This window comes from Cuculus canorus, chromosome 1 (genome assembly GCF_017976375.1).
Source record: "Cuculus canorus isolate bCucCan1 chromosome 1, bCucCan1.pri, whole genome shotgun sequence".
In the NCBI taxonomy this organism is placed as follows: domain Eukaryota; kingdom Metazoa; phylum Chordata; class Aves; order Cuculiformes; family Cuculidae; genus Cuculus; species Cuculus canorus.
The window spans coordinates 11,589,587-11,611,594 of NC_071401.1; the positions used below are offsets into that span (position 1 = coordinate 11,589,587).

The 22,008-nt window shown below is 44.1% G+C and overlaps 1 protein-coding gene across 1 annotated transcript; it reads right to left on the bottom strand.

Annotated features, from left to right (window-relative positions):
- Window positions 1-12,922: 12,922 nt before the first annotated feature.
- FUT4 (fucosyltransferase 4) lies at window positions 12,923-20,901 on the bottom strand. The gene has a single exon (XM_054056756.1). It carries the CDS (start codon window positions 20,899-20,901, stop codon window positions 19,897-19,899), a length of 1,005 nt encoding a protein of 334 aa, XP_053912731.1. The 3' UTR covers window positions 12,923-19,896.
- Window positions 20,902-22,008: the final 1,107 nt, after the last annotated feature.

A 22,008-nucleotide genomic window follows, 5' to 3' on the forward strand; every position in this document is an offset into this window, starting at 1 on the left:
GGCTCTGATTTATCACAGTCCTCCAGGTTTTTTATTTTTAAAAATATTCTGAGACATGTTCATGTGTACAGAAGAAAGGCAGCCCGACAATTAAAGCTTACATGCCTTGTAACACAATCAGGAAAAAAAGTTAATTCAATTAAGCACAGCCAAAATTTGTCTGTTCATTATAAAGCACAGATGGGTTTGGAGATGACAAAATAGTTAGAAGTGGGGCTGTGCGAACCTCATGAGGTTCATCAAGGCCAAGTGCAAGGTCCTGCACCTGGGTCAGGGCAATCCCTGATTTCAGTACACAATGGGGAATGATGTGATTGAGAGCAGCCCTACAGGGAAGGACTTGGGGGTGCTGGTCAATGAGAAGCTCAACATGAGCTGGCAACGTGCACTCATAGACCAGAAACCAACTGTATCCTGGGCTGCATCAAAAGAATCGTGGCCAGCAGGGCGAGGGAGGGGATTCTGCCCCCTCTATTCCTCTCTTGTGAGACTTTGTCTGGAGTATTGTGTCCAGTTCTGGAATCCTCAGCATAAGAAGAATATGGAGCTGTTGGAACAGGTCCAGAGGAGGGCTACAAAGATGATCAGAGGGCTGGAGCACCTTCCATACGAGGACAGGCTGAGAGAGTTGGGCTTGTTCAGCCTGGAGAAGAGAAGGCTCCGAGGGGAACTTAGAGCGACCTTCCAATACCTGAAGGGGCTATAAGAAAGCTGGAGAGGGACTTTTCATAAAGGCTTGTGGTGACAGGATGAGGGGGAATGGGTATAAACTGGAGGGGGGCAGATTTAGACTAGACATAAGGAAGACTTTCTTCACCATGAGAGTGGTGAGGCACTGGCACAGGTTGCCCAGGGAAGCTGTGGCTGCCCCATCCCTGGAGGTGTTCCAGGCCAGGCTGGATGGGGCCTTGGGCAGCCTGATCTAGTGGGATGTCCCTGCCCATGGCAGGAGGGTTGGAACTACATGACCTTTAAGGCCCCTTCCAACCCAAACTCTGCTATGATTCTATGATTCTGTATATTCCAGCAGTACGGGAGATGGTGCATGGGGGATTTTGCCTGACAGCATCATGACACACTTAGGCGAGGAAAGTGAGGTTTTTAAGGCATTTACAGAGCAGACAAGCAATATTATTTTAATTTTTATTGCAAAACATGAATGCAAAATTGCACACTTATTTTATCTGCCTCAGCAGGGTTAAAGTTTCTAGCTTTTGTGACAGACAAAACACAGCACCACCAGAGATTTCAGCTTTTCCATGAATTTCCCCTAGGTTGTAAAACCATCAAGTAGCAGTTGACCACAATTTTGAGTCTGTCGTTATGGAGTACCAATACAACTGTATCATCCTTGGCAAACCTTAGCCATAGACGTTTGTGTCCATTTTCTCCACCATTGCAGTACAGAAGACAGTTTTAGATGGAAAAATATTGTTTTAAGACATTGTTGATACTAATATCTTAACTCTTACTGACTTCTGATGATGGTATCTTCTCTGGTGAAGCATAAGAAGACATAAGAAGCCTGAAGCGAGAACAAAAATTAATTTTCCACTATCAAAATATATTACCTTATGGAAATTATGAATATAATAGAGAAATAAGGGAAAAAATAGAAAAAATCCCACCCTTAAAACTGCAAGTAAATATGGGAAATGGACACTGAGGATCTTCTGAAGGGCTATGGAAACAAGACAGAATCAAAAAAAAACAATTGCACTGAAAGCAAATCCGAAGAGCCCTGCAAATCCCTGTCACAGGAGGCAGATCCTGTAAAACGCTTATTGTGAAATCGTTCAAATATAACAGAGAAATGAGGGTGAACTGAAGTGTTCAATTCAAAACTCCAATTCCAGCTGATATGCATAGCGTCGGGCAGCACGTCATCACGCTGCACTGATTTTTCAGACCCCCAAAACCAACGTGCCTGCTCCAACATAACAACATCTTCTGAGTAAAAATACTGTTTTTACAGCAAATCTCTCATGTAGCAGCGGATTACATCAACCAATACCCCTCATGAAGCATGATGTTATAATCCCCTGGGCAGGGATTAGGACAGGCACAGAGGGGCCATTACATCCGAATATCTCACAGTGAAGTCAGCAGCAGAAAACAGACTAATCTGCTTCCTCACAGATCCCGTTTCACACTACAGTGAATTTTAGAGATACCTTCCTGCAAAGATCTAAACCAAACTGCTGGTGGTTGCAATGGGGCCTCCTGCACAAAAATCTGTAAAAAACATATTATTTAACAAATAATTTGAGCAGATTTAAAACCTATTACAATAGACACAAGCAAAGGGACATTCATGGTGCTGAGAGGAAGACAAGCTTAAGTGGGAAGGGAAGGGAAGGGAAGGGAAGGGAAGGGAAGGGAAGGGAAGGGAAGGGAAGGGAAGGGAAGGGAAGGGAAGGGAAGGGAAGGGAAGGGAAGGGAAGGGAAGGGAAGGGAGAGAGGGGGAGCAATGTTGTGCGTGCCAGCAGCAGTGGAAAGTAACCTCATTTCTTAAGCCTGCCTTCAGACTTTCTCTAAAGACCTATTTCTCATCCCCCCTTTCCTGAGCTGATGTAAAAGCAAGGGGACAAATGACAGCAGGCATCTGCTTTTAAGGAGTTAAAGAGGTTGCTGCTGGGCTAACAGTGTCAGGATGCCTGTTGAATTTTAGAAGTGCTTGGTATTTGCTGGGGAGAGGTGGGTGATGCACAGGGAACAACAGAACAACAGTGTGTCTGAATAATCCTGGGACCTTGTTCTTAATTCTGAGCAATGCTAGGAGACAGCCAAGACAACATGCAACTGTGTTATTGGTTTTGTTGTTTGGTTTTTTTTAAATTGTATTTAAATTTGTGTTTTAAATTTGTATTTCAAAAAATACAAGGAATATTTTCTCGAAAAAATAGAAAGCCTTCTCTACTATTTTTTTAGCCAAATATCACCCTGGTTAGATTTATTAATCCCTTTGAATCAAAAAGATTGCAAATGCTTGACAGAACTGTCTCATCAGGAAGCGAAGCCAGGGAGTTGAAGCATGCAAAGAAAACTCAGATGTCAAAAACCAGACGTCTCAAAATATTATCTTGGCAGAGGGAAACTCCTACACATGTTCTGCTCACCCTCTCAGAGGTAATGACTACTTAAAACCAGAGATGAACACTTTGCAAGCATGCTTTTGTATTTCCAAGTGCTGATTTAAAGCTTCACTACCACGAACCACTCACAGCAAAACCAGCAGGGTCCCCTTCTTTCAGTGTTCAGCCACCATCCAAATCTGATCTCAGAAAAACAGGGTAATCCAATAAAAAATGCTATTCTGCCTGTTTTACGATCTCTGACATCTGGTATTTTCTTTCTGGTATTTATTTCCAAATCTTGAGCCTTACAATTAGTGTTCCTCCCCCTCTTGGGCATTGTGAATCCAGTCTCTCCTGCAGCATGGAAAAAGTGCATGGAGAAAATGGAAATACAGAGAAAAGCTTAAAACTATTCATTCGTAATGGGTCCAGCAGGATCAACAAAGTTTAGATGCAGTCTTCTGGGTTTCATGGTTTTGCAGAATAACTACCAAATCTGAAGGTTCGTTATAGAGAATTGCTTTTCATTTGGCCAGCAGAGCACACAGGATCAGAATGTAAAATGAATCCTACTAAGCTGCAAGCTATAGGGTGCTTGCCTTTCTGCCAGCACCATGCAACATGTTTCACCTTGTGTGTTTTCCCACACGTGAGCTCCCTCAGGATGCAGCCTGGTCTGTCACACCACAGGAGGATGTTGATGTTGCAGTCACCTCACCTCCAACCAAGAGGGGAGCCCACAGGGATGGAAATGAAGCCTGCGAGCAACTGCACCTCACTTCAACACAGATTTTTAAAATAAGTGAGAAGAAGAGAGTCTGAGAAATACTGTTCCTTCTTTCTGCTGGAGTTGGGAAGGCTCACCACAGGTAAAATGATGGGCAAGGAGAGACCCATTACCCACACACCACCTGGTGCACAGAAGCATGGCCAGAGCATCCACCTCAGGGAACCACAGCTCTGGAGATCTTTGGAAGGTCTACTTTATCACTTACAATTTTTTTATACTCTCCAGATTACATTTTATTACATAAAGGACATTACTTTTGTGATTAGTTTTGGCGTAACGGTCCTGATGCCTTCTGGTTCACAGATAGCTTTTTCTGACCAAGTGTAACTATGAAACTAAATTAAGGAAGAGCAGTACAACAAAAACAGTTATAAAAGACACCTGCATCTGAGACAGTAATTTTAGGCTCCATTTATAGCCATTGGGAAGAAACAGACCATGATTCATCTCCTCTTAAAAATAACTGGCTACAGAGGCATGGCTAAATTATGCTAACAGATGATAAACATCCATTTTTTTTGTGCAGAACAGAAAAAACACAGCATTCTTTATATATTCAGTACAGTAATGTCTTTCAAGAGTTAAAAACAAAAAAAAAGTGAATCTCCTCTAAATTAATACAGCTATTTTCATGTTTTTGCCGTTAGAGGAACGTAGAGTGGACCTTCTCATAATGCTAGTAACTAATACCAGAGACTGAATCAAGACTGTCATCTTTATATAGTCACACCATTCTAATTCGTACTATTCTTACTTTATCTCTCTGAATCTGGCTTCCACAGTACCAGGGAGAAGCAGGGGAACAGATGTGGCTCTGCTGTCACCTTTTGCTAGTGCACACGAGCACTGATGCCATCCTCCTGACTAGACTCTTCTACATTAGCTATAGGTACAGGACACTAAAGAAACAACACACAAGAAGAACATCAAAGCACAGTTTTACCTTGTTTTTCAATGAAAGCTTTAATGCCCCAAACCCAAGATGATGTAAAAGCAGTGACATAAAAGAGGTAACAAAACCAATGTTCAATACACAAGGCTTCAGCTAAACCAGCAAGCTCAAAGTAGGGATATCAATAGAGAGAGAAGAAGCTAAAACCACTCCCCTCTCCTATCCTCAGCTATTTATTGAATATATACAGAGATGCATTCCTTTTCCAAGTTACTTAAGGTGACTCGTCCACCTGTGCCAAGTCCAAAGTGACAGTGTCATGTTTCAGTAATCATCACAAGACTCTACACTGTATATCCTACTTCCAATTAACCAAATTAAATTATTTATTACAAATTGTGCACCATACCACTTAAACTGAAATAAAATTAAACCTGTGGAAACCTTGCCGCACCAGATAAAATGTGAAAAATGTTCACAGAAGAAAATATGGCCAATTTGGACAATCTCTTTGCAATTTTATCTCTATGGGATTGGAAGAGTCCCATTTCAGATAATACTTCATCACTGCCTATATACCACTTTCCACATGTACCCAAGGGGAAGCCAACAAATCTAATAGATGATGCACCTGTTAGTTCTCAAACTTGTTCTTTTAGATGTTCATACTTTTAAACTTTTTCAGCTGCTGCTTCCTTTAAAGTTGTAAGGGTACTTTCATACCAAATTGTGACATCGACGACAATTGCAGCCTCACTTTTTATTATAATCAAATTTGGTTTATATAATCCATACAAACATTACTACATACAAATATTAATTGCTATTTAGAGGATGCCGAGCTGTTGCACTCTCCCTTCTGCTCTTGAAGAAGCTCACTGAATATATTGCTTTTACCTAATTCCATACAGTCTTTGTACCCGAGACATCGTGGGCTTCACTACGAGTAGCAATTTTTGCACCCTGCTACCTGCAGCCTGGTGACTCTCCTTCCACAGGCTCCTATAGATACACTTGTAGGTACACAAGACACAAGCTGGACCACAGGATTGCGTAGCATCATTGAGCTGCACAAAACCCCAGACCCCATACTCTGTACCAGTGGCATCCAGATTAGGTGACTGAGTTTGAGCTGTTTTATACTGAATCTGAAATGCCTGAAATTTGAGGTCTCTGAGCCATTTTGGAACAGTTACAGCAGGGACCGTGCTCCTGCAGCAGCTCTGGTAGGTGCTAGCAGAGTGGATTTTACCATCTGACATTGGAAATCGGTTCTTTACCTCCTGAAACCAAAATGACTCAAATCTAATAACATCCGCAGCCTGCTGCTGTGCTCATTTCTGTTGTTGGACTTTTAAGGATGACTGAACAAGCTGAGCTCAGTAATGAAAGGCTGCTGTTAATCTGACACTTTCTTTCTTATTTTAGGTTTCAGGAGTCTGAATGGCTTCGATAGTCTTTGGCATATGCAATCATTATGTTGTTAACAGAGGTGAGACACAAGCAGCCCTAGACAAGTCCTTTGTTCTTTTGGTAACTCTTAACACACAGATAACACAAAGGGCTTCAAAATATGAGACAGCAGCTGTACTGTTAGAGAACTGTTTAGCAAGTAAAGTGTATTTATCGATACCCACAGAGGAAATGAGCGGTATTTTTAGGTCTTTAATAGGCATCATTCAGTTTTCAAGAGCATGCACAGTCTAGCTGTCCTCACTAGTGTGGCAGTGAGAGGAAAAGCAATTCTGCTGGTAGTTCAAAGACAAAGTAAAGCACTTTCTAAACAAAGGAAATCAATATTTCTGTGTAGCTATCCATCCGCATTCATCCGATTTCGAGTAGAACACTCATACAGTTAACTGCATGCTGTCTCCGTTTAGGAGCTTAGCACTTTAATTGCACCAAAAATATTGGTGGTTAGATGAAGATCTGGTAAAAAAATAACAAACAACAAAGTAGTTGTTAAATCTTTTGGTCTCAGTCCCTTTGGGCATGTTCTAAGGAAAACAAGTTGCCAGTGAACAGCGATCTGGTTATTTGCTCTTTGCCTGACCCACGGAAGGTCAGTGGAACAAAGGATTCTGTGTCGAGGTGAGTCCTGGTCTCGGATGAGAGCCACCTGGCAATGCCTTGGCTTTGGGAGCGGTGGGATAACTAACTGCGTTTCTGAAAAGGAACCAGGAGCAAAAGTGACAATAATATCTGTGTGCTCGACTGATGGGACCCAGTTGCCACTTGTAATGCAAGTACATAACAAAACAGAAGTATTACCCTAGTCTGACCTGCTCCTGGAGAAAGAGGAGTGTTCGGCATACCTAGGCATTTTTCCAATGATGCCTTTTTCTATACAGGCTTTGTCTCAGTCACCTGTGTTTATCTTACCCTGGGACTGGGTCACAGTAACAGAAGATAGTACATAGCCAGGCCAGAAAACCTCTCCCAAATAAGGCCAACTGTATGAAAACCGGTGAGACCTAGGTCACTATAAGATCTCCTCAGAGCCTTCTCTTCTCCAAGCTGAACAACCCCAACTCTCTCAGCCTCATATGTCTTCATGTGGGAGGTGCATCTGATCTGATTCCAAATTTAGCTAAAATACCTTGCCATATGTCCTTTGCAGGACATTCCATGGGAAAATAGCAGAGCAAGTGGGTTTACTATCTTTATTCTGCAGTACCTGTTTCTGGTAGAGTTTATCTGTTTTTAAATGTCTTGCTCAAATCACCTGCATCCAAGCATATAGTGTGATAATAAGCAGAAATTTCCACAAGAGCTGATGCCACTCTATATACTGAAAAATTGTGAAATCCATGGGATATGTGTACGTTGACAGAACAACACAAGCAGCACGTGGCTGACAAATATCCCAAGCAGTCAGAGGTGTTTTTTGCTTTGGCAGCCTGCAAGGTCTCTTGTGGTTAACATCAGGAAAAAAAAAAGACAAACTACTTTCTCTTTGGACAGTCTAACATTCTGCCTTCTTGAAATAGCCTTTGTAAAATAAATTAGGTCATTCACAAGCAGGCAAACAGGAGATGGCCTAAGTGATAAAGTCTGAGGTATCCAACACCTCGTAAAGGGAGTGTCTGGAGATATCTGTGCCAGTTTGTGGGTTTGGCTTATGGGCTTGATTAAGGATGTGGCCCAAGATATGATCTGCCATTGTACTCATTGCCTGTTTGTGCAGAGCCAGTGTACCCACAATTAACACTGCTAGAGTATTTACACAAGCTATATGTCAAGACACAGGGGCACAGGGATGCCTGTGAGGAGCGGGCATCTCACAGAGCTGAACCATCCAGTCAGGTCTGTCTCTGCATCCCCATGGCAGTTGTGAGCATGGGATCTGAGCCGCCAGCGCTCCCAGCACAGAGCTCACTGCCCCCTCCACGTCCTTCACATCTTCTGGAGGAAAGCAGAAAGCCCCAAGAGCAGGTTACAACAGTCCAGGTGCCCTCGCAGTTAAGCACGATCAAGATAGGTGAACAAGCTATGGGAAGAGGCACAAGATGAGGAAATGCTCTGAGGAGGTTGAGGAGTGAACCTGAATTCACAGAGAAGCAGGTGTCCATAAAAAAAGAAATGGAGATTTCCTCGTTCCCATCTCTAATGCTGCCACAGGGGACATTGTAGTGCAAATATGGAGAGTTTCTTCAATTTGCCAGTTAGGGACATTTGTCTCCAAGAAGCTCTTCTGTTCCTTAGGTATGGTTAGCTTGGGTCAAGATAAGGAGACATATCATTCAGATCTTCGTTTCAGTTTCCTTCTCTTCCCAGCCACTTGGTAACTACACAGACTGGCTACCCGCAACCGCAAAAGACCACCAAGATGGAAAATCACATATATACTTCTTGTTTGATGATACTGCTTTTCCATTGAATATCACAACCCGCCAGACCAGACTAATACACCTAAGCAGCTGAGCCGGAAAGCAGTCCATTAAGAAGGAAATGAGAGCAAGATGTGGAAGATTGCTCACAGCTGAAATGTAACAGGTAAGCGCACAGGGAGACGCATCAATCACTAGAGCAACAGGAGGAGAGAGAACGTTTAAAATTGTAAAAAGTCTATCCAAGTGCCTAAATAGCATGTCTAGCTGTTCCGCAGCCAGCAGATACTGTTTAAAGAGAATACAACTTAGCCAGCTGGAGAAGCTAGACAGCTGTTAAGGGCTCACCGAGTTGTAAGACCATTTGCTATACAAAAAGATTGGTTAAAATCACTTCAGCGCTTGAGGTGATGCTGGGAAGAGAATTTTTCTCACAGTATGTCACAAGTCAGTAATCAGTGTGAGAAAAGTGGCCCGTGCCTCAGGCATCTACAAAATTAACAAGATTCATCTTTCTTCTGAAACACTGGAGATGAACCTTAATTTGTTGTTCTGTGCCCTGATGGTCCTACTGATGATATTCAACCTACAGGCTAAGCGGATCACGTATCTCGCTTGTATGCTCAGGGTAAAATTACTTCCAGATGTGAGATCAAAAAGGAAACCCTCCCAGCTCCCACCCTGGTCAGGTCAACAGGGCTGCAGTCAGCCTCCCATGCTCCTGCAAGCTTTTCATCTAACACACTGCTTTTATTGCTTTGGTGATGTCCTTGCTTTCTCCTGCTCTCTTCCAGTTGCTGCACATGGGAAAAGTCTTAAGGGGCTCTTCTGGCTTGTTTCTGCAGATTTTAGGCATGGAAACATTCTGAGGCTATGGAAAAGTCTGTGCCTGTGACCAAAAGGGTCTCTTTGCATGTTTTATTGTGAAGTTCCTTGCATTCCTCAAATTCTTTAGGCAATGGGGTACAAAGCCCTGTATATCATTGCTGCAAGGGCTGGGCAGGATTTGTCAGCAACTTCAGTGGGGTAAGACAGAGTTTTGGGGTGTGCAGTGGGCTTTGGACCACTTGGGACAAACCTGTTGTTAATGGTATCCCACTGTTGCTTCTCAGTGACCTGCAACCCACCATGAAGCAGTGCTACAAGAACATGGGTTTTTCTCACTCCTGAACTTTGAGCAGGAGGCTAGATTTCCTCTCTGCCATATCAGTAGGTGCAGAAAAAAGATTGTTTACTAAGCACTCACCAGCTCCTGTGGATTACTCCTCACTTTAATAACTTTCTAATTAGTAGAGACAGAAATAACTAAACTATAAAGACAAACTAATATGCTGACAAAGAAGCTGAAGGGAAAACTAAATACCAAACCCAAAGGAATGATAACTTCTATAAACCTAAACTTATTTCTTTAATGTAGCTTTCTGAAGACATAAGTAATTGGTACATAATATTCCAAGAACAAAATGAAGAACCTTGAGAGTTAAAGGTGTCCATTCTGGTTTCTTTCTAGTTATTTCTAAATGCCAAAGCAGAAAGCTATAATACCTCCTGCGGAAGAGGTTACTCACAAAGGGACTGCTAGCATCAATGGAGTTCCAGGAATTGTCTTTCCCTCTAGGGTTAATATGGAAATAAACCAAAAGAAACAAAATAGACTCTTTGTTTTTCACATTAATTGGGGCTTTCTAAGTGAACATTTCAGTTGCTATCCCTGGCCTGGCTAACCTCTCCTTTTCTGGTTTTTATTGAGGTGAATTGCCTCCTTTCTTTTGCTGCTGATATGTAACCTGCATCTTCCTGTGATGACCATGGCCATCCTAATCCTCTCTTTCTAAAGGGGTTTACAAGTTATAATGGATATTTGATTGAAAATTGAGTATTCAGCACTGAGGACAAAAATAGAGAAAACAGTCATAACTTGTAGGATTAAGTCACCTTAATAACTTGGCAAGAACTCAGCAGAATGCTCACTTTTTACAGTCTGGACAAAGCACAATTTTTAGCGATTAATTTTATTCATTACTGAGGGCAGATACAAGCTGAGTGAAACTGTTTCCAGTGAGAGTCGTATCAAAAGTCCTACTGACGTTAAGTGGAGCCATAAGCACCTTACCTCCTGACAAACAGCTATAGTTTAGTCAGGTCAGTGCTTTCTGTGACATTTTGAAGGCTCATATTCCACGGAGAAGTTGTGTTTCACCAGAGGTAAAACAAGAGTCTACAAGAGAAATGAGGGTACGAGAAGGGATGCATTTTCTCTCATCTCTTACAATGATCCCAGATAAACTAGCAATTCTCCAGGTATGAAAAAGGATTGAAACTAGCCTGTGCTTCCCCTTGCCTCCAGTCATCTTTCTTCCAGGGGTTTAAGAAGGCTGCATGACAGGAAGCGTGATTAAGATCTCTCCCCTCCTTTCTCTTTCCCTTCATCAACCTGCTGCACATTCAATCTCTCTCTTGAGCTCACGTGCACACGGGCTCTCAAAGATGTTTCTGTCTTCACCTTCCTCCAGCACTAAGAGCATCGTCCAGAAGGAGGATGGAAAAGGGACAGAAGATTACAAGAGAAGAGAGAAAGGATGTGTTGGTAGACTTGTTCTACTCCTTTTGTTATGCAGGGACAGAGATAGAAACAAGCCAACAAAGCCCAGGGCACAGGCAGCTGACTGCAGCTGTGTATGCCTGGATTATCTCTGGAAATCAATGTGCTCCTGCAAGAGTGAGGATCAGTCCCAGAGCACCTAAAGTGAAGTCCACAGAAGACAGGACCCTTTGCTATATTCGCTTATAACTTGCCCACAGCTACAGCAAACCCCTTCATCGATCCAAGAGCAACTTGCCCTTTCTAGTTGCATCAGTGAAATATATTTTTTACTTCTTCTCATTTTTTAAAGTACTTTCGTCAATGGTAGAATACAATTAGTATCTATGTTTAAGAATAAAATCTAGGTTTGACATAATGGCCACAGAATAAAACAAAGCACTATGAATTACAAGGAAGAGTAATCCAGCATCAGACAGGCTCTAGTTTTTCTCTAAAGATTCACTGCAGAAATCATTCCTCACCACAGTCACTGTAACAGACAGGGTGTGGTGTACCTGTGTTTTTCCATTCATATGCCTGACAGTGCTTTATCAGAGCCTGAACCCAGCACAGATTCGGCTCTAATTAACTTAATTAATTTTTTTCACAGCACAGACATACTGAATGCAGTCTGTGTCCATAGTCCATCTCTCCGATTCTATGGTTCTGAGATAATATAGTAGTGGGAATCTTCAGGGGTACCTGAGAAAATAATCTTCACAATAAATAGGAAACTCAAGGCACAAAGACTCACCCTTAAAATCGGATGAGATGCTTCACTCCAGGCTGGGGTCTCAGATAAAATAAAAGCATGCTTCACTATTTCATCTTCAGCCTCTACTGCTTACCTGCATGTACCCCAGGACTACTGTAAGATCTGACCCAAATTCTCTGCAAGCATCCATATACTAATTTATCTCTTCTTAGTTCTGCTTCTCCAAAGTGAGAAGACATCAGAGAACATTTGAGGAGCAATATGTGAATGACTGTGAAAGGAAGCTAGCGTTAAGCCAAGCAAAATGCAGACTTGGGACTGGAAGGGAAATCAAAACATTCAGAGCTCTGCTTTAATATCAGGAGGCCATTCCCATTCAGAAACAAATGAAGCATGAGCACAAGCACAACTCTGAATCAATCTTCTCTGTTTTCAGTTGGGTATAGAACCAGCATTTCCAAGAAAATTCTTTTTGTTCAGAGTTAAATATTTAAAATGTATATCCATGTTCTCCTGCAGTTGCAAGGCATTCCATTTTTTTTTTTTATTCCAGTATAATTTTTCCATTTCAAACCCAACTTTGCCTTTAGGACAATTCTGTGGCTGCTTCTCATGTAGACTTGTTGTGCTTGTTTCAATAGATCTCCATCACAGTCAAAAATTAGTTGACAGCATTACAAATACACCAAAATATATTGACAATATCATAGAATCATAGAATCATAGAATCATAGAATCATAGAATCATAGAATAGTTTGGGTTGGAAGGGACCTTAAAGATCATCCAGTTCCAACCCCCCTGCCATGGGCAGGGACATCCCACTGGATCAGGCTGCCCAAGGCCTCATCCAGCCTGGCCTTGAATACCTCCAGAGATGCGGCAGCCACAGCTTCCCTGGGCAACCTGTGCCTGGTCTCACCACTCTCATGGTGAAGAAATTCTTCCTAATGTCTACTCTAAATCTGCTGCTCTCCAGTTTATACCCATTCCCCCTTGTCCTATCACCACAAGCCTTTATGAACAGTCCCTCTCCAGCTTTCCTGTAGGCTCCCTTCAGGTACTGGAAGGTCATTATAAGATCTCCTCTGAGCCTTCTCTTCTTCAGGCTGAACAAGCCCAACTCTCTCAGCCTATCCTCGTATGGAAGGTGCTCCAGCCCTCCAATCATCTTTGTAGCCCTCCTCTGGACCCGTTCCAACAGCTCCATATCCTTCTTATGCTGAGGATTCCAGAACTGGACACAATACTCCAGACAAAGTCTCACAAGAGAGGAATAGAGGGGGCAGAACCCCCTCCCTCGCCCTGCTGGCCATGCTTCTTTTGATGCAGCCCAGGATACAGTTGGTTTCTGGGCTGAGAGCGCACATTGCCGGCTCATGTTGAACTTCTTATCAACCATCACTTCCAAGTCATTCTCTGCAGCACTGCTTCAACCATATCATTCCCCATCGTGTACCGAAAACAGAGATTGCCCCGAGCCAGGTGTAGGACCTTACACTTGGCCTTGTTGAACTTCATGATGTTCTCACAGGCCCACTTCTCCAGTCTGTCCAGGTCCGTCTGGATGACTTCCCGTCCTTCTGGTGTGGCAACTACACCACTCAGCTTGGTGTTATCCACAAACTTGCTGAGGGTGCACTCAATCTCACTGTCAACATCATTGATAGAGATATGAAACAGCACCGGTCCCAGTACAGACCCCTGCGGGACCCCACTTGTCACAGATCTCCATCCGGACTTTGAGCCATTGACCACTACTCTTTGAATACGACCATCCAACTAGTTTCTTATCCACCGTACCATCCACTCATCAAATCCATATCTCTCCACTTTAGAGAGAAGGATGTTGTGGGGGACCATGTCAAAGGCTTTACAGAAGTACAGATAGATCACATTCATTGGTTCACCGATGTCCACTGCTGTGGTTCCCCCGTCATAGAAAGCCACTAAGTTGGTCATACAGGATTTGCCCCTGGTGAAGCCATGCTGGCTGCCATTAATCCCTGTCCTCCATGTGCTTTAGCATAGCTTCTAGGAGTTTTGCCTCTACTGAGGCAAAAAAGTTGTTAAGTACGCCAGCCTTCTCCTCATCTGTTGATACGTGATCCCCATTTCCAACCATCAATGGGGGTACATTCTCTTTGACCTTCCTCTTTCGATTGATGTACCTGTAAAAGCCCTTCTTGTTAGTCTTTACTTCCCTTGCCAAGTTCAGCTCCAGCTGCGCCTTGGCCTTCCTGACTTCATCCCTACACAACCAGGCAGTGTCTATACGTGCCCCAGGTTCCCTGCTCCTGCTTGCACTGCCTGTGCAGTTCCCACTTGTTCTTGAGTTTGACCAGCAGGTCTCGACTCAGCCACACTGGTCTTTCCCTTTTCCTGCCTTATTTTCTACACACGGGGACTGAGCACTCTTGCGCTCTATGGAAAGCTTCCTTAAAAATTTTCCAGTTCTGTTCCGCTCCCCTGTCTCAGAGGACCATGTCCCAGGGGGTCCTAGCGAGTAATTAATATGATAATCTACACTTCATGTCGGCAATCATCTTTCTGCCTTCTGCTCATAAACAAGATGGTTAATCTGCAGGCACAGACACTCTTGGGATCAGAATTTCAGAGCATGCCAGCACCTGGGCACTGCTAGTGCTCTGCTTCTTCCCACACTTAGCTTTCTGATACCCAAAATACGTAGAGCATCTTTTACTCCTGTGGCAAATTCAAGGATGCAAAAGCAGAACTGTTTTCCATAATGTGTATAACAAACCCATGGGCTGTCGTAAGACAGCTTAAGAAATAGAAAGAAAAGCAAATTTCAAATTTTGGACCACCTTTAGATAGTTATTAAAAGAATATTATTAAAATAGCGATCACTACTGAAATAAATCCAATTTTAGCTCTGTATGCAAAACTTAAACCCATGCAATTATCTAATTCCAAGGACTCCAAACGAGAAGTATTTACTTCTTAAAAGAAAATTTTCCTGTCGAAAGGAGCTTGTAGCTTCAGGGGGTTTCCTGAAGTCACTGAGCACCTTATCACCGCGTGTCATGTCCCTGCACCTCTCAAAGCACTGCTGAAAACCAGGCTTTCTCTTACTCCTCTCAGATATTCTTTGGAGTGACACTCTTAGGAACAGCTGTCACTACGAAAAATTAAGGCTTAAGTAAGTAGCTTAAGATCCCAAAGCAAAACATCTGCAGAACTTGGAGCAGACATAGTTACTGTTGCCTTGGGTATTGTTTTTCACTTACGGTACAGAGGAGAATACCAGAACTATACAGATCATAATTGTTAAATCATGATTGTTACATAAATTATTACAAGTGACATCTAATTTATTCAAATAATGACTTTTTTATGATTAGAAATCGGCTTTCACACTTGATCCTGATTTGTCTGTAGTTAAATACCACATAAACCCATGCTAAATTATTGTGTTCTTGTCAAAAGATTTTAGATTGAGTCAGCTCTATGCTCCCTGCAAAGGCCTGTTTACACTCTTAGAAAAAATACCATTTTACATGACTGTTGGATAGAGACCTGTGCAAGTGAGTTTAATCAGACATAACTCGCTTTTTTAGAGTCACCAAACAAACTTGAACAAATGACACCCACTGTTTGGCAGAAAAATATTTTCCCCAACCCATAAGTTCGATCATGCCTGGATAAACAGCAAAAAAACCAGTTTCTTCTCTCAGGCATGAGTGAAAAAGAAGTCAGTTTAAGCTCTACTTACAAAAGTTAAATGTGATGGTGATAAAACACCAATCACCTGAGAGGGGGGAAAGTGAGGGCTGTAGCACCCACAACACCCTGGCTGGGCATAAAGTTTAAGAAACGCTGAAATGTCCCAATTCTACGCACCAAGCAGTATAGTAGACGAGTAAAGAGAGAGGTGAGCCAGCAACTGTGCTGCAGTCAGTGTCAGAGAAAGCTTACTCGTTTGTTGCTCAGTTGAAGATGACGATGAACAAGCATGAAAAAAACTTTCAGCTAAAAAGGCAGCTGTAGAACTATCAGCTGAATAGCCAAATAAACACAATCTCCATTTCATTTTGAAATCTAAGGAGGCAAAAAAAATCCAGCCACATTTAAATTTTCTCTAGGTCAAGAGAGACTTTGGGTTTTGGTGTTGTTTGAAATGACATTTTTCCAGCAGACAGCCAACTTCAATAAATGCTCCTTTTCACAGTGAAAATAACTCAGTACAGCCCCTCCTATGGAAATATTTTTCTCCATGCACAACCAGGTTTCACTCCTAACCTCAGACAGTCTGGCTACTTTTAGAACAATCAGACATTTCTGTTGATTAACCAAACATAAAAAGAAACCCATTCCCTTTAACAAGCAGTTTTCCACAGCTTTCATAACACAGAAGACAAAATAGAAAAAAAAATAGGGTCATTTTGTGCTACTTCCTTTCTTTAATTTTATTGAGCATCAACCTAAATAATTAATACAAAGTAACTTCATTCTATGAACAGACCTTACACTATAAAATTCCCTGAGATACAAGATGTAACTTAAAGGATCACACAGTTTGCTATTCCATTTATACCAGAATTAAAAAGTAATATTAATTCTTCTGCTTATAAAAAACAGAAGATAATGATCTTACTTTCTCTCCCTCCACCCTGGTATTTTCAGGCACAGAATAAAACACTTAAAAATATATATCCAAAAAGATTTTTCTACTTAAAATAGAAAATAAATTTGCTTAATTTTTGCAGGTGGATTATATTCATCACCAAAAGTATCTTCAGGAGTCTGATACCTGATCTACAATCCAATTTGCTCAGGCAAACTTCTTATTTATCATCTAATTCAGGCTCTGAGGAGCAAATTACAAAAGCCAGTCCTTAGCTTTTAATGGTACACTAACTACTTGCCTGTGGAGTGGATGAGAAAAACAAACTAGACTTACAGAGATGCTGTATTATTGACTTCAGCAGCGGTAGACGAGGGCTGAATTTCCTCCCAAACCTAAAGGCAAAAGTGTGCAATGCTCATGCAAGAATGATGAAGCTTAGAAAAGGCTGCAAGTGCTCTGAAGTAATTATTACAAGACAGCACTTTTCATTATACATTTCTTGGAAATACTCAATGTGAAATGAATAAATACAGCACAACAAATCACCTTATTCAAACATGAAATTTTAATTATTTAATTATAATTAATCTTTTCTGATTTTTACAAAACTCCAGTTCATCAGTTTTCAGCTGCTTTTCTTAGAGAGGCTGAGAAATTAGTTGCAATCTTTGAAAATTCCCATTCTTTTATAGTCTGATCTTTGGCCTGTGGCATTATTAATGATTACAGGGAAGAACTCTCTGACTGGAAACTCTAAGAAAAAGATAAAAAATGTAGGAGGACTAAAAAAATACAGCAGTTTCAGAAGGCTGATAAAAAGTTGTGCCATCTTAAATTTTAGTTCTCAAAGACTGCTCATCACTTTTAAGATCAGATTTGCTATACATTCACATGAACCATGAGAAAAACTAAACAGAAAAAAAAAAGGATAATTCAAAAGGAGACAGATTCTATTATCCTGACAGTTAGCTATTACTGTTAATGACATATTTAAAATAGATTTTGAAAAACATCAAAAATAATATTATGGGAGTCGCAGATTGGGTAGAGAGACAGACGAACATGCCATGAAGAACATGCTTCTGCTTTAAATAACCACTTAACACCTGTTTCAGTGAAAATGTGCTGCTAGAGACCATGCCTACTACACTCCACACACTTTTGACTGTCTTCTTTCCCAATAACATTTCTATAGCAACTCTGGCACCAACAACAGATAGGTTCATTAAGTACTTTCAGGGGTTCTTCCTCACTTAAGCGTAGGAGCCAGCTAGATCTGATCTGGTAAATCTGTGCAAATTGTTAATGAATTTAACTAGTACTATTTTTTTTCAATAATCCTTGGTTCCATGCTTACTTAACCATGGGGAGCATCTAAATTAAATTACAGTAGGCTGTCAGCTCATAAAAGCACCTACCCAACATTCCTTACCCTAAAGTCAAATCTAATCCTTTTCTAAGCCAAATCTGACTCACAAATGCCAGTAAACTCCCCTGTTCTGATACCCATCTTTCATTTGCTACTGACCTTCTTCTTTTCCCACCTGTTCTGTGCCCACGATTTTACTCCAAGTCAAGTCTCTGGGTAAGTTCATTGACTATCCTGCTCTTTAAATAGGAGCTGGACGAATCCCTTCATCATCTGTGCAGGACTCTTGTGGGTTATCATTTTTTGCCCCCAAGACCTTATAGTTGCAAAGGGGAGGGAGGGATCAGCTTCCCCAGGATGTGTAATTGCAACTGAAGTTTCTTTCTGAATTTCACCATGCAAGATTACGTGTAACTGAAAAGTAACCACACACTGACTGCTAGATCTCATTCCAGAAAAATGGCAGAATCTGAAAGGGAATAACTACTGTAAATGTTCCTGGCAGGCAATTAAAGAAGGAAGTTTTATCTTAGGAACCTCTTTATTGATCAAAGAACTGAGCTAGGAAAAAATCTCAAAAGGAAAAGGTTGTAAATCTTTCCCTTTTCATATTCTTTCCTCACACAATCTATATTTTGCCAACAGTCTAGATCTTATTCTCTATGCTATTTTTCTTTTGAAAGGCAGTGATTTGGGACTTGAGCATTGGGGGAGAGGTGGAGTGTAATTATTATCTTACATACAGCAAAGCAGTATTCCGAACAGTTTGTCACTCAGCAGAATTTTTACAAACATCCCACAAAAAAATCACTACACAACAGGACTGTCTAATGACACTAGAGAAATAATTTAAGATTCTGTATATATATTTAATATAGTAACAAAAACCCTGTAGTTTTGAGCCTTTCTCTGCCTTTTCCTATATGGCAGCAGTGTTGCAGAGAAAAAGACACAGACCTCTGTAAACACTTTCTAATTCCTGCATAAAGGGAGGGTGGACATGCTTCAGCTTTTTGTCTATGGTCTGTCTTTTCCTGTACTTAAAGTTCTTCTCCAATTTATACAGAATAAACACGTCTACGGCTTGGGTAGAAAGTGGAAGAAATACACATCATCATCTGAGCTGTTTGTTCCACTCAGATACACTCCCCTCCATCCACTTTTTCCTAAAACAAACTATTATTTGGCTGAAAGCAATTCCAAACATTGCTAAAAAGTGCTACTGTATCATTACATTCTTACATTCAACACGTGCAGCTCAGAATTCGCCTGCAAATAGCTTTCACGCGCATAATAATCACTGTTAAAAATGTTTGCTTTTGTCTTTGGAGTACAGAAAGCCAGCGCTGATCGCGTATCCCCTGCAAGCAGCAGAGAGTTTCATGGTCCAGGAAGCTGTCATAGCCGAGAAAATTGGTTTCAGCTGTATGGCTGAAGAACTTGGCATCCATTATTTATATAGAGCTATGCACAGCTGTAAAGCTTTCAGATCCATGTGACTTCTGGAGATTCAACTTCCAAGGAGATCTTATAGCGACCTTCCAGTACCTGAAAAGGGCTATAAGAAAGCTGGAGAGGGACTGTTTATAAAAGCATAGAGTGACAGGATGAGGGGCAATGGGTATAAACTGGAGGGGGGCAGATTTAGAGTAGACATATGGAAGACTTTCTTCACCATGAGAGTAGTGAGACACTGGCACAGATTGCTCAGGGAAGCTGTGGCTGCCCCATCCCTGGAGGTGTTAAAGGCCAGGTTGGATGGGGCCTTGGGCAGCCTGATCCAGTGGGATGTCCCTGCCCATGGCAGGGGGGTTGGAACTGGATGATCTTTAAGGTCCCTTCCAACCCTAATTATTCTATGATTCTATGTTTCTTTGTAGTTGCATAATCTTGCATATTAATAAAAATCTTCCTTCTGTGAGCTTTTCATGGCTCGTTTACCTGTATCACTGTCCCACTGACAACACAGTGTACAACTTTGACTTCTGCGTACAACTTTGACTACTATCTCTGTGAGATTCGTCCTTCCCTGTGTCTTGGCTCAGGGACATCAGCTTTCAAACCAGCCGGCCAGATCGTGTACGGTCTTGATTTGATTCCCGGCTGCCCTCACAGCCTCGCAAACCTTGCAGAAATGCTCGTCCCAGAACGAGGTGACGTGGACCTCGTACTTCTTCCTCCAGGCAAAATACCTCCTGTAGTTGGATTTGTTCTTATCGAGGAACTTCAGGTACGTGGCCAGCAGCTGGGGGCTGGAGAAGTCATCGACATGGATGAAGGAATCCGGGGGGATGAAGCGCTCGTAGTTGGCTCTGCGTGGACCAAGGACAACGGGCACAGCGCTGGCGGCGAAGGCATTTCTCCAGAGCTTCTCGGTGATGTAGTCAGTGTGCTGGGAGTTCTCGAAGGCCAGGTAGAACTTGTAGGACGAGACGGTCTCCACCACGCCGCCGCGGTCCAGCTCCATCCCTCGCGCCCCGTAGACGTCGATGGCGAGATGCTCCTTCAGCCGCCGGTAATACCGCACCCGGGCGTGCTCCTCGTTCCAGTTGCTGATGACCCAGGCCACCAGCCTGGTCTTGCGGGGCAGCACGAAGGGGCGCGGCGGGGCGCGCAGATACCCGTAAGGCACGAAGACATCAGAGTCGCGCCGGTAGGACATGGTCCAGTTGAAGATGCCTCCCAAATCGCTGAGCCCCGGGGAATGCGAGGGCGATTCGAAGTTCATCCAGACCCATCGCTGCCGCGGGGGTCGCGCCGGGGCCCCGCGGGGCAGCGCGCGGGCTCCGCGCAGCGCCAGGTCGCGGTGATGGAAGAGCACGGCGTGCGCCTCGCCCAGCCGGGAGCGCTCGGCGCTCAAGCGGCACCGCGGGCACTCGGCGGGGCGCGGGGAGCGCCCGAACGGCTCCCACCACAGCAGCACCGTCACCTCGCCCCGCGGCTCCGGCTCGGGCAGCCGCGAGCACAGGGCGAGCAGCCCCGCGGCCGCCGCCAGCGCCGCCGCCCAGCGCCGCGCCCCGAGCCCGCAGCGCCGCCGCCGCCCCCGCGCCTCCATCGCGGGGAGAGAGGGAAGGAGGGAGGCGGGGAGGGAGGGACCGCAGCGCCACCGCCGGGCCGCGGCCACCGGGGGAACGGGGGGGGGCGGTCAGGGGGCCGCGGGAAGCCGCTGGGATGCGGCGGAGGCCGTGGGCGGCAGCCGCGGGGGAGCTCCGGGGGCACCGAGGTGGCCGCGGGCGTCTGTCGCAGTGGAAGCCCAGGGGTCACCGAGGTGGCCATGGGCATCTGCGCCAGCGGCAGCCCCAGGGGTCATCGAGGTGGTCATGGGTAGGGGCAGTGCTGGCAGCTCCAGGGGCACCCAGGTGGCCACTGGTAGGGGCTGGGCTGCTGAAGTGGCCATGGGCATTTTATCACAGTGGTAGCCCCTGGGCTGCTAGGGTGGCCACGGACAGCAGCTACGGTGGCAGGGCCACGACTGCTGGGGTGACCATGGGTAGGGGCTGCAGTGGCAGCTTCAGGGGTCACTGAGGTGGCCATGGGCATCGATCACAGTGGTAGCCCCAGGGTCACTGAGGTGGCCATAGGCAGGGATCATAGTGGCAGCCCTGGGGTCACCAAGGTGGCCATGGGCATCTATTGCAGTGGTAGCACAGGGGTCACCAAGGTGGCCATGGGCAGGTGCCACAGTGGCAAGTCCAGAGGTCACAGAGGTGGCCATGGGCAGGGATCATGGTGGCAGCCCCGGCGTCACTGAGGTGGCCACTGGGTAGCCCCTGGACTGCTGACATGGCCATGGGCATCTGCCATGCAGGCAGCCCCGGGTGTCACTGAGGTAGCCATGGGCATCTATCACAGTGGTAGCCCCTGGACTGCTTAGGTGGCCGTGGACAGGGGCCATAGTGGCAGTCCCAGGGGTCACTGAGGTGGCCATGGGCATCTATCGCAGTGGCAGCCCCTGGACTGCCGAGGTGACCATGGGCAGGGGCTGTGGTGGCAGCCGTGGGTGTCACTGAGGTGGCCATGGGCAGGGGCTACAGTGACAGCCCCAGGGGCTGCTGAGGTGGACGTGGGCAGGGTGTGGCGATGGCAGATCCAGGGGCTGCTGAGGTGGGCATGGGCAGGTGCAGGTGATCGCAGTCCGGGCTCCTCGGCCCATTAACTGTCT